General features: G+C 48.3%; 1 protein-coding gene across 1 annotated transcript in view; it reads left to right on the top strand.

The window, feature by feature from the left end:
* The window catches only part of ADSL (adenylosuccinate lyase), a 481,027-nt gene that overhangs the window by 73,189 nt on the left and 394,333 nt on the right, over positions 1-13,505 (top strand). Inside the window, exon 2 of the mRNA XM_082265904.1 lies at positions 11,039-11,242. Within this exon, the coding sequence (XP_082122030.1) occupies positions 11,039-11,242 (204 nt within the window). The remainder of the gene's footprint in view (positions 1-11,038; positions 11,243-13,505) is intronic.

The raw sequence follows: 13,505 nt of genomic DNA, 5'->3' as shown, positions 1-13,505 counted from the left end.
TCAGGGAGCACACCCGGATCGTCGGACCCACCGTAGGATGGCGCCGAAGTGCGACAGGGACGTCGCGGGGTATCAGGGGGGCTCTCGAGAGGAGCACTGAGGAGAATGAGGCCTCCAAAGAGACCCATGATTTCAGATCCGTGTGTCGCGCCCAATCCATCCAGCGCGTGAGCATGGCAGCTTGGTAGTATCGCCTAGGATCCGGCAAAGCAACCCCCCGGTGCCGCTTAGGAAGGACAAGTATCCAGGGGGCCAGCCATGGTCGCCTCCCCGCCCAGACGAAGTTGGTGAAGAGAGATTCGACCTGCCTGAAGAATGTCGCCGGTATAGATACCGGAAGCGTCTGAAACAAGTATAAAAGCTTGGGAAGTATAGACCTCTTCAGGATGTTGCAACGGCCGAACCAGGAGTGAAGCCCAGTGGACCACTTCGCGAGTAGCGTGCGGATCGTAGCGAGGAGAGGGGGGAAGTTCAGACGGAACAGCTCCGCAGGGTTAGGTGAGAGTATGGTGCCCAGGTATTTGAGTCCCGTCGTCGCCCATCGAAACGGAAATTATGAGTCAGAAGGTCCTGAAGGCCCTGCGGTAAGGCCACACCCATGATCTCAGACTTGGAAAAGTTGATCTTCAGGTTGGAGATCGAACCAAAAAGTTCAAATTCTTTCAGAAGACATGGTAAGGAGATCAGGGGTTGGGAAAGGGAGAAGAGAAGGTCGTCGGCGTACGCCGAGACCTTATAGGAGGTCGTCCCCACCGTGATTCCCGAGATATCCGCGTGTGATCTAATCTTGGCCAGAAAGGGTTCCAAGGACAGCGCAAAGAGCAGTGGCGACAAAGGACATCCCTGGCGAGTACCATTGAGGACCCTGTTCGCCTTTACCCTAGCCCCTGGGTTAGTATAGACACTCCGGATCCATGCCATCATCTGATACCCCAGACCAAAGCGACAGAGCGTTTCGAACAGGTAGGGCCAGCTGACCCCGTCGAACGCTTTTTCCGCGTCGGTGCTCAAGAAAATGGAAGGAATGTTAGAGCAGCGGGCCTGATGGATCAGATTGATGACCTTGATTGTGTTGTCCCTAGCCCCATGGGTGGGGACAAATCCCACTTGGTCCAGATGTACCAGGGCCGGGAGATGCGTCTGGAGGCAAAGGGCCATAAGCTTGGTGAAAAACTTGAGGTCAGCATTAAGCAACGAGATCGGGCAGTAGCTACCACAAGCTGAGGGGTCCTTCCCCTCCTTGGGAATCACGGAAATGTGGGCATGCAACGTTTCCTCTCGGAAGGATGAGGAGGTGCCAACAGCATTGAGAAATTGCAGCAAGGGGGGAGCCAGCACCTCTTGGAGCGTCTGATAGTATGATACCGAAAAGCCATCAGGACCGGGCGCCTTCCCCTGTTTTGCAGATGCGATAACTGTAGAAAGCTCCTCCAAGGTGAAGGGGGAGTCCATCTCTTTCTCTGGGGAGGAGACCCGCGGAAGATCCACGGAATCCAGATAAGATGCCGTGGTGAGTAAATGGGGTTGCGGTTGAGGGAGGCCATACAGCTGAGAAAAAAAGGAGCCAAAACACCTGGAGATATCCCTTGGGAGGTGGACCCTGGCTCCGCTTGCGTCCAACAGATAGGCAACATACGATGCCGACAGTTGTTCCCGTAGGGAGCGTGCCAACAGCTTCCCACATTTGTCGCCAGACTCATACGAAAACCGTTTGCAACGTTGTAACGCCGCCTTGGCCCGAAAGCGCAGCAGATCCGCAACCTGCGCCCTAAGGAGGGTCAATTTCAAACCGGTCTCCCGATCCGTGTCCCGTTTGTGGCGGCCCTCCAGGGCCATTACTTCCGCCATCAAGTCAGACAGCTGAGTCTCCCGCTCCCTTTTGATGCGAGCCCCATGGCCAATGAGTATGCCCCTGATCATGGCCTTGTGGGCCTCCCAAATCACTCCTGGGTCGCTATCTTGGGTGGTGTTCAGCTAAAGATACGTCTGAAGTTGGCGCGTCACGTCCGCCAGAACTCCTGGGTCCTGAAGAAGGCTCTTATTGAGCCTCCAATGCCAGTCGGAATCCCGGGAAGTCCCACTAAGATTGATCGCCAGCGTTACAGGCGCGTGGTCAGACCAGGTAATGGTGCCAATATCCACTGCCACCACCTGGTGAAGGAGGCGGTGGGGAATCTGAAACAGGTCAATCCGGGAGTACAACTGGTGGGGAGTGGAGAAGCATGTATAATCCCGTTCGCCAGCGTGCAGGAGACGCCAAACGTTGACCAGTTGGAAACCGTGTAAAAGGGTCTGGACTTGACGACGTATACCACGGGGGACCGAGGAGGTGTCCAGGGATTGGTCAATAGGGATATTAAAGTCTCCCCCCAGAAGGAGTTTGCCCTCCGCGAAATCCATCAGTGTTGACAGGGACTTCCGAAGGAAGACCTCTTGGTGAGCATTTGGGGCATATATCATGGCGAGGGTAACCTTAACTTCCCTTGAGAAAGAGGAATCTGCCCCTTGGGTCTGTCCGATGGTCCAGGAGGGTCCACGGGAGGCGATTCGAGATAAAGATGGACACCCCTTTGGTTTTGGATTCAGAGTTGGCGGAATGGCACACACACGGGTAGAATCTATTCTGTAGGAGGGGGAAACCCCCCCTCTCTAAAATGGGTTTCCTGGACAAAAGCGACGTCCGTGTGGAGCCATCGCAGCTCGCCCAGTAGCATACGTCGCTTCTCGGGTACATTGAGCCCCCTGGCGTTCAGAGAGGTCACCCGCACCGGATCCATGAGAAAAGGGGAGGTAAAGCAACGCAGGGGAAGGGAGACAGAGGAAGAGGGATAGAGGGGGTACACAAGAGGCGGAAGGGAGGAGGGGAGAGAAGGGACGGTGGAGAAGGGAAGAGAGGGGAAGGGCAGCGGGGGGGGGGGGGAGGATAGGAGAGGGCCGAGATAAGGGTCGGAAAAGCAGTAAAGGGAAACAAAGAGGGGGGAAAAAGGCTAATAAAACAAAAGGTAAAACACCCCGGGGTACAACCCTCTAGAGAGGACAAAACCCGGTTGTGGGGTGTGGGCCTAGTGGGGCTGAAGGCCTGAAGGTGGAAACTACAGAGGGATAGGTGAGCATCACGGCCAGAGCTTACCCTGTCCCAACCCATAACAAACAACATTACAGTGCAAGTGTAAAAATGTAATAACGTACCAAGGAAAACTATATGTAACACAATTGGAATGAGCACCAAGGACTGGAGCCTCTATCCCCCCATCGGTCTGGCCCGCATGAGGAGAGAGGCATCCACAAGGTTCCGTATCCCCTGAGCCATAAAAGGGAATGGAGTATCAGTGAGAACAACCGTACACCCCCGCCTGCACCAAAGGAAACACTGCCCTACGCCCTCAGGAGAGTCATACCATGGGAGGGATCTCCCCCCCCCCCCCCCCCGGGACCCAGGCACAGCTCTCCCAGGCGGGTCCCAGGGAGAGAGAGCACCCCAAGCGACCCGGGCTCAGAGTAGCGGGGCCGTCAGGGAGGCCAGTGCAGATGCCATATACACCGGGGAAGCCCCACGCGGCTTGGGTCGGCCGGCACGAGCTGAGGCGGATCTGGTTCCCGGAAAGTAGCTGTGCAGCTCCGCTCCAGTTGAGGTACGGAGGGGTTTCCTGGGTCCTCTCCTACGACTGGTGCTAATCATAAACCCTCTCTCTGCTTAGTAACAGTGACAGCCAATCCCCTCTCAACCCTGTGAGCTGTAGTTAGGGAGGGGCCTATCTCTTTTCCTGCTTGCTTGTCTGCTTCTCTAAATAAAGTGAAGAAACATAGGACAAATTCATTTCAGAGTTGCTGACTTTATTTTACCATTTTTTCAATTTGACAATGAGAGGTATGCTATCAAAAGAAAGGTCTAGGGGTCACACCAAAAATATTAAAACCAATCTTTTCAAGGATAAAGAAGCCTAACAAGGTAACTAAGAGGTAAGAAACAAATTTGATGATAAATAATTATTCAGAGGGTATTTTATGGCTGATTTAAAACACGGGTCAAAACTGACCCTAACATCATGGATAGTAACGGAATTCTAACATAAGAGGAGGGTTAAAAAACATACATTAATGAACCGCTCATGTGATAGAATAAAATAAATACATAGACACGTGTTATAAATAGTTATCTCTATCACAGAGGACATGAATGGTCCAATGTGAGAAGACTCACAATATCATACCATGATTACCATAAGAACCCCAGGCTGGAAATAAAGAGGAAACACTGTGAAATAAAGCTCAATCAAACTCAGATGAAATAGGCTCCTATACAGTCTCCCGGGCGAGTAGGGGAAGCAAGCTAAAGCAAATAAATAGTAAAATCAATAATGCCAGATACTGCATAAAACATAATAATACTTATGTAAGGAGAAAACTCATCCAAATATACATCCCGATTGCAGAAAACGAATGGAAAATGAAAAACTATACATACCTATAGGATCATATCAGGACCCAGACGCAGGCTCAACTGGATGACCATGATGTATTTAATAAATGATGAATTTTTATTGATTGTTTACTGCTCCAGTACCATGAAAGTCCTGTTTGCCTTCCAAATTTTGCTAGATTTTTCTAAATGAAATTTGGATGAAGGTACTTTTATCCATGCCTTTGTAGCACCAGAAAAATGTTCTCATTGTTCGAATGTTTGAATTGCGTCAAGAGTTGTTTGCATGTTTCCAGGATCATAAATGTGGATTATCTGATCGATTTAACAAACACTATGTGGTTATCCAAAGTAGCATATCTTACAGACGTATTCACAAAATTAAATGACGTATGTTTACCATTTAAAGGAAAAAACACTTAATATTTTTAATGCAAGGAGGAATAAAATATTTTACTGTCTCGTAAGCTGCAGTTTTGGACCTCATCTGTTGAGCAAAATAATTTGAACTCTTTGCCAACACTTAAGGATTTTGTTGAAGAATCAGAAATTGAACTTAAAGATGAAATTCTGAATGAAATTGTAGATCATCTTTGCCATTTAATCACATCTATTACAGTAATCAGTATTTACTATTCTTGAATGAAAACTATAATGACTGGGTTCGAAATCCATTAATAAAAGACAAGCCAGCCAATTTTTCTGATGTAGATTTTGAGAATCTGGTCGATTTTTTTTTTATAACTTCTGACAGTCCACTAAGCCAAAAATTTAAAGAGGTTTCTCTTATTGCTTTTTGGGGTGATTTACACGAAGAATACCCAGAATTGTCCAAGCAGGCAATCAAAGTTCTGTTGCCATTCGCCAGCACATACTTATGTGAAACTGGATTCTTGCTTTAGTCCCGGTTCACACTAGGGCGACCTGTGAGGCGACCTGGTCGCCTCACAGGTCGCCTCCCATAGAGAAGCTGCGGACCCGTTCTATTAGGAGCGACACAAGTCGCTCCGACCTAGAAAAAGGGTCCGGAGCTTCTTTGGGGCGACCAGGAGGCGACCGCCATAGACTTCAATGTTATGAAGTCCGTGGCGGCCGCTCCGAGGTCCCGGCGCGCTGCTCGCACCGCGACCTCTGAGGTTGCCACCCGAAGTCGGATCGCGTGCATGTGAACGGGGGCTTACTCTGCTACAAAAACAAAGTAGCAAAATCGACTTGACGCAACTGCAGACATGCAAATACAATTGTTGACAATTAAACCAGATATAAAAAGAATTTTCCAGCAAAAGAGTACATTACACTCTACTCGTTGAAAGGTTTGCGCTGCGCTACTCTACACATTTTATTGTTGTGGTTCCAAAGTTTTGCTATACCATGTCAAAGGGTTCCATGGGAAAAATGAATTGGGAAACCCTGCTCTAGAGGAATTAGCAATATCCAAGCTCTATCTGTGGCTAAACCATACTGTTTGATCCTTTATGGAAAAATTGTTCTTTCTCTTACGTCCTCTGACAGTCGCCGCCCCTCAAATAGTCTTCACCAATGGGTATTGACCTCTTATCCACAGGAGTAAGCTAGGCAGAAGATTTTGTTAAAAACACAAAACTTTGCATAGACACACCTACAGGGGGCTGTCCCTCTTGTCCAATACCCCCGGCTAGCCTCAATCCCAATTCAGTTTGTCTTTTGCCTAGATATGAGTAGGCAGGCTTCCCTGTGCTGGGGCTACAGTCTCAGCCTTTTCTCGGTTTTATTACATTTTATTTTCTGCTAAGTGTGTTTTTTCTTTGCACTAATAGCTTTTTATTTGTTCCTGCGCTTAGTTAGTCGGATCTTCGGAAGACTACAGTGTTTGCGGAGCTGGGAATCGGACTGGTTGTCCTGGTGTCCCAGGACAGAGAACCTTATGGAATCCCAGCCTGCCATCGAGCGTTTAGCAGGCTATGTGTACGCCCAGGCCTCGCAAACGACCTGTCCCTGTCCTCAGGGACGAAGCCCGCGAAGTGGCCACTTCGCTAGGATGTCTCTACTGCGGTACGCCGCGTGAAGCTAGCGTCCTGTTCAGCTGACGGTACCCCCACCCGGGGTGGGAGGCTTCCCGTCTCACGGCGGCACCCACGATATCGCTGGTCGGTGAGTAACCCCTCTATTTGTGGGGTGTTTTTGGGGCCTCTGTGTTGGGAATGGCAGTCTGTCTTTGATGTCTGTGTTATTCCCCTCCTGTCTGTCAGTGTGCTTCCCGGTCTCTCCCTGTCCCTGAGGGCACTATGGCGGTTATGCTGCGCTGTGGGGGGGGGGGTCGCGGGGGTCCCTCTCCCCGATGTGTGCTTTTTGTGTACAATTTGGGGTACCAGACGTGTGTGCTGCCCGCTGCGAAAATTTGCAGGGCCGCCATTTTTGGTGTGGGCATGTATTTCAGCTTCATGAATGGGCTTCTGCACTCCTCCCTGCAGCAAATTCGCACCTTTCGGCGCCATCTTGGATGTGGCACGGTCCTCTTCACAATGTGTTCAGCGGCCATTTTCCTGTAGCCTCCTCATTATTTTACATGGGCAGCCATTTTCCCTTAGTCGGTGTCCTCTAGCTGATGACATCACTTCCGTTCCTCAGACTGCAGATCGTTCCAGCTAGCGTAGAGTCTGTATGTATGCACTTCTGGGGGTCTTTTCACTTCTCCTGGGCCGTTTTTTCATGCTGGCAGTCACTTTCCTGCGGTTTGCTTGTAGCACTATTTCATTTCTATTGCGGAACCTCGCGGTGCGGTCCGCAGCGGTTGCTTCTTAAAAGGGTCAGCGCCTTCAAAACCTTCATCCATTTTGATATGGATTCCCGGGACAGCAAATTCCCCCCAGCTCTAGTGGAGGATTCAGGTACGCCTGGGTCCTCTGAGCAGAGCTCTCTTAGCGCTGCACTTGCGACTTTAGCATCAAAGGTGGATCTGCTGATGTCTGAGCGGTCTTTTAGAAAAAGGTCCAGCCTTCACCTTGTTCTGATTTTAGATTTTGATATGGTTGTCATGGACAGGTACCCCACTTAGGGGTCTCAGTCCTCTCAGTCACAGGGGGAATTGGAGGGGGGGGGAAAGTTTTCCCCATCAGGGCTGCCAGAGATCGCTATGGCTGCGCTCATTAGTTCTGTTGAAGAAACGCTGCATTTGGAGATTGAGCCCCACCAGCAGGGTACGCGGTCATCCTTTGGGACCCGCAGAACCCAGAGATCGGTTCAGGTTTTTTCCTGTCACGCCGACTTTCATGCAATGGTGAATGAACAATGGCGCAATCTGAAGCGCAACTTTGTGGTACCTAGGCGGTTGAGTACAGTTATCCCTTCGCGTCTCCAACGGATTTGCACTGGATTGTGGGCCCTAAGGTGGACCACACGGTATCCAGATTACACAAGGCCACTCTGATGCCCATGGAGGCTTATCCGTTGCTTAGAGACCCGGCGGATAGGCGGGTGGAATCTCTTGCCCGCCACTCCTATGTGGTGGCAGGTTCCTTGCTGAAGCCCGTGTTTGCTTCAGTAATGGTCTCTCAGGCTGTGGTGGAGTGGACTAAGGTGTTCAGACGCACCCTTGTGGCTGATTCCGCCCCTCCTGCTACTTTGGAGATGGTGGACCAAATTGTTCAGGCGGTTGTATGCCCGTGTGATCCGGCCTTGGATGAGGCCCCTTTAGCTTCACGCTTCCCTGCTGTTGCAGTGATAATCCGCCGCCTTGTGTGGCTGTAGAGCTGGTCGGCGACCAGACTTCCAGGAAGACGGTGTCTGAATCGCCTTCTTGGGGACTCCCTGGACGAGTTGGTGAAGGGGGTCGCTGGGGGTAAAAGCACTCTGCTGCCCCATGTGTCCAAGGGTAAGTTTCTTCCACGGTAAGCGGAGCCCTTCCTTTAATCCTAACCAGGGGTCCTTTCGTGCCTTTAAGGCACATGACAAGGGCGAATCCTTCAAGGCCTCTGGTGGCCAGAAGAAGCCTTGGGCGGGCAAGTCTATAGCCGCCCACTCTGGCACGGCGGCCCCGTCCGCCGCTCAGAACGGATGGGTTCAGGAACTCATTTGGTCGGGTGCAAGATCGAATTTCGATCGCGCCCAGCAGACAGATTCTTTCCCTTAAATCTGTATTGACCCCAGATTGTTTTCACGATCTTCAACGGGCGGTTCAGGATCTCCTCGCCCAGGGGGTGATCGTCCCGGTGGCACATCGGGACAGGTTTTCGGGGTTTTTTACTTGAATCTGTTCACAGTGCCCTGAAAGGAGGGCAAGGTGCATCCGATTCTGGGCCTGAAGTTTCTAAACCGCTTTGTGCGGGCTCAAAAATTCCATATGGAATCCCTCTGATCGGTGGTGGCTTCTCTGAGCCCGGGAGATTCCTGGCTTTAATCGACCTCAAGGATGCGTTTCTACACATCCTTATATTCGAGGGTCATCGGAGGTACCTCCGTTTCGCAATCGCGGATGATCGATATCAGTTCGTGGCATTACCTTTTCGGTCTCGCTTCGGCTCCAAGGGTGTTTAACAAAGCTTTTGGCTCCTGTTCTGGCCCTGTTGCGGGCGCAGGGGATCACAATCCTTGGAAATCTGGACGATCTCCTGTTAAGGTCGAGTTCCAGTTTAACTCTGTTGCGCGATCTGTCAACCACGGTTCAGACACTCCAGGAGTTCAGGTGGCCCATCAACTTTCAGAAGTCGACATTGCTCCCTTCTGTTCATCTCCCTTATCTGGGAATGGTCCTGGACATGCGGGAGTTTTTCCTGCCGGAGGACATGCTCCGGACTCTGCTGACCGAGGTCAGGTCCTTCATCACTCAGGACCTGCATTGATGTTGTCAGCCTTCGAGTTCCACACGCAAACTCTGCAAGCGGAAATCCTAGCCAGGTGGGACAGGCATCCTCAGTCCTTGGACAGGAGGATATCTTTGAGTCACTGGGTCAGAACGGACCTTCTGTGGTGGCTCCAGTCTCCGACTATGCGGAAGGGGAATCCTTCCGGCCGTTGTTATTGAAGGTGCTCACCACGGATGCCAGCCTGTCGGGCTGGGGTGGCGTTCTGGATGAAATTTTCTGCCCAGGGCACTTGGTTGGAGGAGGAATCCTCCCTACTGATACATGCCTTGGAACTGAGAACGATCAGACTCGGTTTGCTCCATTGGTGGAGGCTGTCAGAGGACTCAAAGGAAGGAATTTTACGGTAAGATTTTACAAAAATTCAGTTTTCCCTTGATCTGGCTTTTCTTCCTAAGGTTGTCGGACTTCCATAGATCTCAAGAGATCATTATTCCATCCTTTCATGGCAACCCCAAAAATCAAAAGGAATCGGATCTCAACAAATTGGATGTGAGAAGATGCCTGATAGCATACATTGAAAGGACAAAATAATGTAGGAAACCCACAAATGTGTTTGTTCTTTTCATTGGGCCTAAGACAGGCACAAAAGCATCTAAAAATACAATAGCAAGGTGGATGAAATTGGTGATAGAAGAAAGCTTCAGAGCACAATCACTTGAGCCTCCTGGGGGATTTAAAGCCCATTCAGCCAGAGCAGTGGCAGCATCTTGGACAGAAAAATCCAGTGCCTCCCCTAGCCAGATCTGCAAAGTAGCCACCTGGGTGAGTTTCCTCACCATTCCTCACCTTTCCTCGCCTTTGCTAAGCACTATCGACTGGAACTTCTGTCCAAAGCAGATCAGACCTTCAGTAGGAAGGTCCTGCAGACAGGAGTTTGGCCCTAAGCAGGTAATTCTAGCCTATCCTCTCAGCTGTCCTGGAAGATGAATTGGGATAACCGTTATTACCTGTTAACTATTTCTGGGAATCTTCCAGGACAGTGTTTGGTTCCCTCCCGATTTCAATTCTACATTCAAATGTATTTTCTTTAGCTTGTTGTAGCTTTCGGTAATTTTCTAATACTGAGGGCCTGTATTTGTGATGACCTTTTTAACTATTGGGGATCATATGTTTCCTGTTATGTGGGAGGAGCCTAACTCTCGGGTAGCTGTCCTGGAAACCGTTATCAGGTAATAACTTTGTTTTTTTCCCCCCTGCTGGAGCAAATTGGATCATGCTTCGTTTTTTTTTTTTGCCGTCCTCTGGATCAACTGTAGGTATAAGAATGTGTACTATATATGTGATTGTATTATTCTTATTTTTTTCCCTTGTTTGTTGGTTGAACTAGATGGGCTTGTGTCTTTTTTCAATTTGACTTGCTATGTAATTATATATTTTTCCCCATTAGCACCCAATCACACCAGTGCAGCTTTGAAATCGCACTACTTGCACTGCTGATTTCATTGCAGATTTTGACTTTGTGTACCGGAAGTCTATGCAAGTTTTTCATAATCGTTGCAACATGAGTCACTGCAATATGAACGGTTCCATTCCAATGGGGTTTGACTTGCCATGTGTTTTGGAATTATTAAATCACATGACAAGTCTCACTGGTGTGAACAGGGGCATATGCTATATTTCCTAATGTTCGCTCCCATTTCCTGTTGAGTTTACACTATTGTACTGAAAACACATTTTCACTTGCTTTTACGTTGAGAGAAAACTAGCAATTACATTAACCTTGTCTTGTCTTATATATTGTCAGTAATTTATTTTAATTTGTTTAATGCTTTTGCAGAGTTTGGGGCTTCCAATTACAGAGGAGCAGATCCAGGAGATGGAGGCCAACTTGGAGAACATAGACTTCAAAATGGCAGCTGAGGAGGAGAAACGCTTGCGGCATGATGTCATGGCACATGTGCATACATTTGCGCATTGTTGTCCTTCAGCTGCGCCCATTATTCATCTCGGGGCCACTTCCTGTTATGTGGGTGACAACACAGTGAGTATGCCATGCTTGGCAGTAAGCCTTGCCTATAGAAAGTTGGATAGTATTTAAAAGTATCTATATCACTACAGGCTTATACCCATTTGAGAGCAACTTGGGTTTGGTTTTAAGTTTTTGGTACAGCCAGCAGATCTACTGGCATAAACCTTTTTGACAGGTGGGGCAGAGTCTGTTTCCTCTGGGCTGCACTAAAACTTTTAACAAGAGTCCTTCTTTTGTGACTTCCAAGGCAACAAATGCTCATGGCGCGCTGTTGACTAATCTTTCTTGCCACTTTCTGCATGCAGCTAGCCTACTTGGAGTAGTTAATAGCCTTCCTAGTTCCTATTTTCTCTGCCTTAGTGTGTAAGTAGACCATTTTTCATGTTTCACAGACATCCTGTACTTGCTCCTCGACCTGTCTCATCTCTACTTTGTTCAGGCAGCAGTAGATCTCATTCAGCTTTTGAGTCCAGCTTCAACACACCTCTTTCCTGATTTCTGTTCCATCTCCCTCCCTGTGTAGCTGTAAGTTTAAGCTGGCAATACACTGATAACAATCTAACAGATTCCTGCATCCACAACATAAATTGCAGATGGACAAATCTGCAGTGCCTGCTATTATATCCTGACAGCTGGTGGGAAAAGCTAGTAGAACACCTTCCTACCTCAGTGATTGCATCTCATTTGATGCAGATGCTGTTTGCCTGACGCTTTTTCACTCGAATACTACCATTTTTCAGTGTCTGGCTTTCGTTCTGTGTCCCTGTCTTGTTCTGGCTCTTTTATCTCCAGCAGGCCTCTTTTTTTTTTTTTTTTTGTTCCCATATAGATTATTGCTGAGACCTTCAATCCTAAAACCTGCTAAGTCCCGTAGAGTGTCTATGTAATGTCCTTTTTACTCTATCAGAGCTACTCTTGACATTGGGTAAATCTTCACTGTCCCAGCATTACCTTACTGCAGTCCACAAGCTACCCTTGTACCTGCTGCAGGAGTACATTCCCCAGAATGACTCAACATGTTGCCTGCAGGTAACTAATGGGAACTGTCTGATGTCCTGCCTTGAGAAATTCTCTGTGTCTAGTGTTCTTAGTACAGACACAGCTGGCTTGCATTTTTTGAGCTCTGATCCAATAAAGTTACAGCCTTTTTCCAAAGTGGATTTACAGTAAACCCCCCTCCATTGCAGGGGTTACGTTCCAGACCCAGCCGCGAAAAGTGAAAATCCGCGAAATAGAAAAACCCTATTAAAATGTATTGTAGGCATGTTTTTTTTACTGTCACTGTACGTGTAAAAGCATTTTAAGGTCTTTAAACACACTTTTAAAACAATAGAAACTCATTTAAACACATAAAAGATACTGAGAGACATAGCAAGAGCTATGGAAAACACAAAAATATTTAATTTTTAATGATTTATATAGTAAAATAACATTACAAAAAAAACCGCAATATACCGGGACCGCAAAAACTGAACCGCGATGGAGCGGGGGGTTTACTGTAAATTCATTATTTCCCTCAAAATTATACAACCAATACCGAAGAATAACAACGTGAAATAAGTTTGTTTGAAATCTTTGCAAATTTATTAAGAATAAAAAGCGTAAAAAATAACGTACATCAGTATTGACAACCTTTGCTCAATACTTTGTTGAAGCACCTTTGGCACCAGTTACAGCCTTCAGTCTTTAAGTATGATGCTACAAGCTTTGCACACCGATTTTTGGGTGGTTTCTCCCTTTCTTTGCAGGACCTCTCAAGCACACTCAGGTTGGATGGAGATCCTTGGTGCAGAGCTATTTTCAGAACTCTCGAGTTCAATCAGGTTCAAGTCTGCCGTCTGGGCTCTGGCGGGGCCACTCAAGGACATTAACAGAGTTGTCCCATAGCCACCCCTTTATCTTGGCTGTGTGCTTTTTGTTGTTCTGTTGGAAGATGAACCCTCACCCCGTCTGAGTTCCAGAGCGCTCTGGAGCAGGTTTTCATCAAGGACGTGTCTATACATTGCTGCATTCATCTTTCCCTTGATCCGGACTAGTCTCCCAGTTCCTGCCGCTGAAAAACATCCACACGGCATGATGCTGCCACCACAATGCTTCACTGTAGGGATGGTATTGCCCAGGTGATGAGCGGTGCTTGGTTTCCTCCAGACATGATGTTTGCCATTCAGGCCAAAGAGTTCAATCTTTGTTTCATCAGACCAGAGAACTTTGTTTCTCATGGTTTGAGAGTCCTTCAGGCGCCTTTTGGCAAACTCCAGACTGGCTGTCATGTGCC

This window comes from Pelophylax lessonae, assembly GCF_965119305.1.
Source record: "Pelophylax lessonae genome assembly, chromosome: 8".
Taxonomy (NCBI): domain Eukaryota; kingdom Metazoa; phylum Chordata; class Amphibia; order Anura; family Ranidae; genus Pelophylax; species Pelophylax lessonae.
The sequence above is the reverse complement of the archived record's forward strand: the minus strand, read 5'-3'. Positions and strand labels throughout refer to the sequence as shown.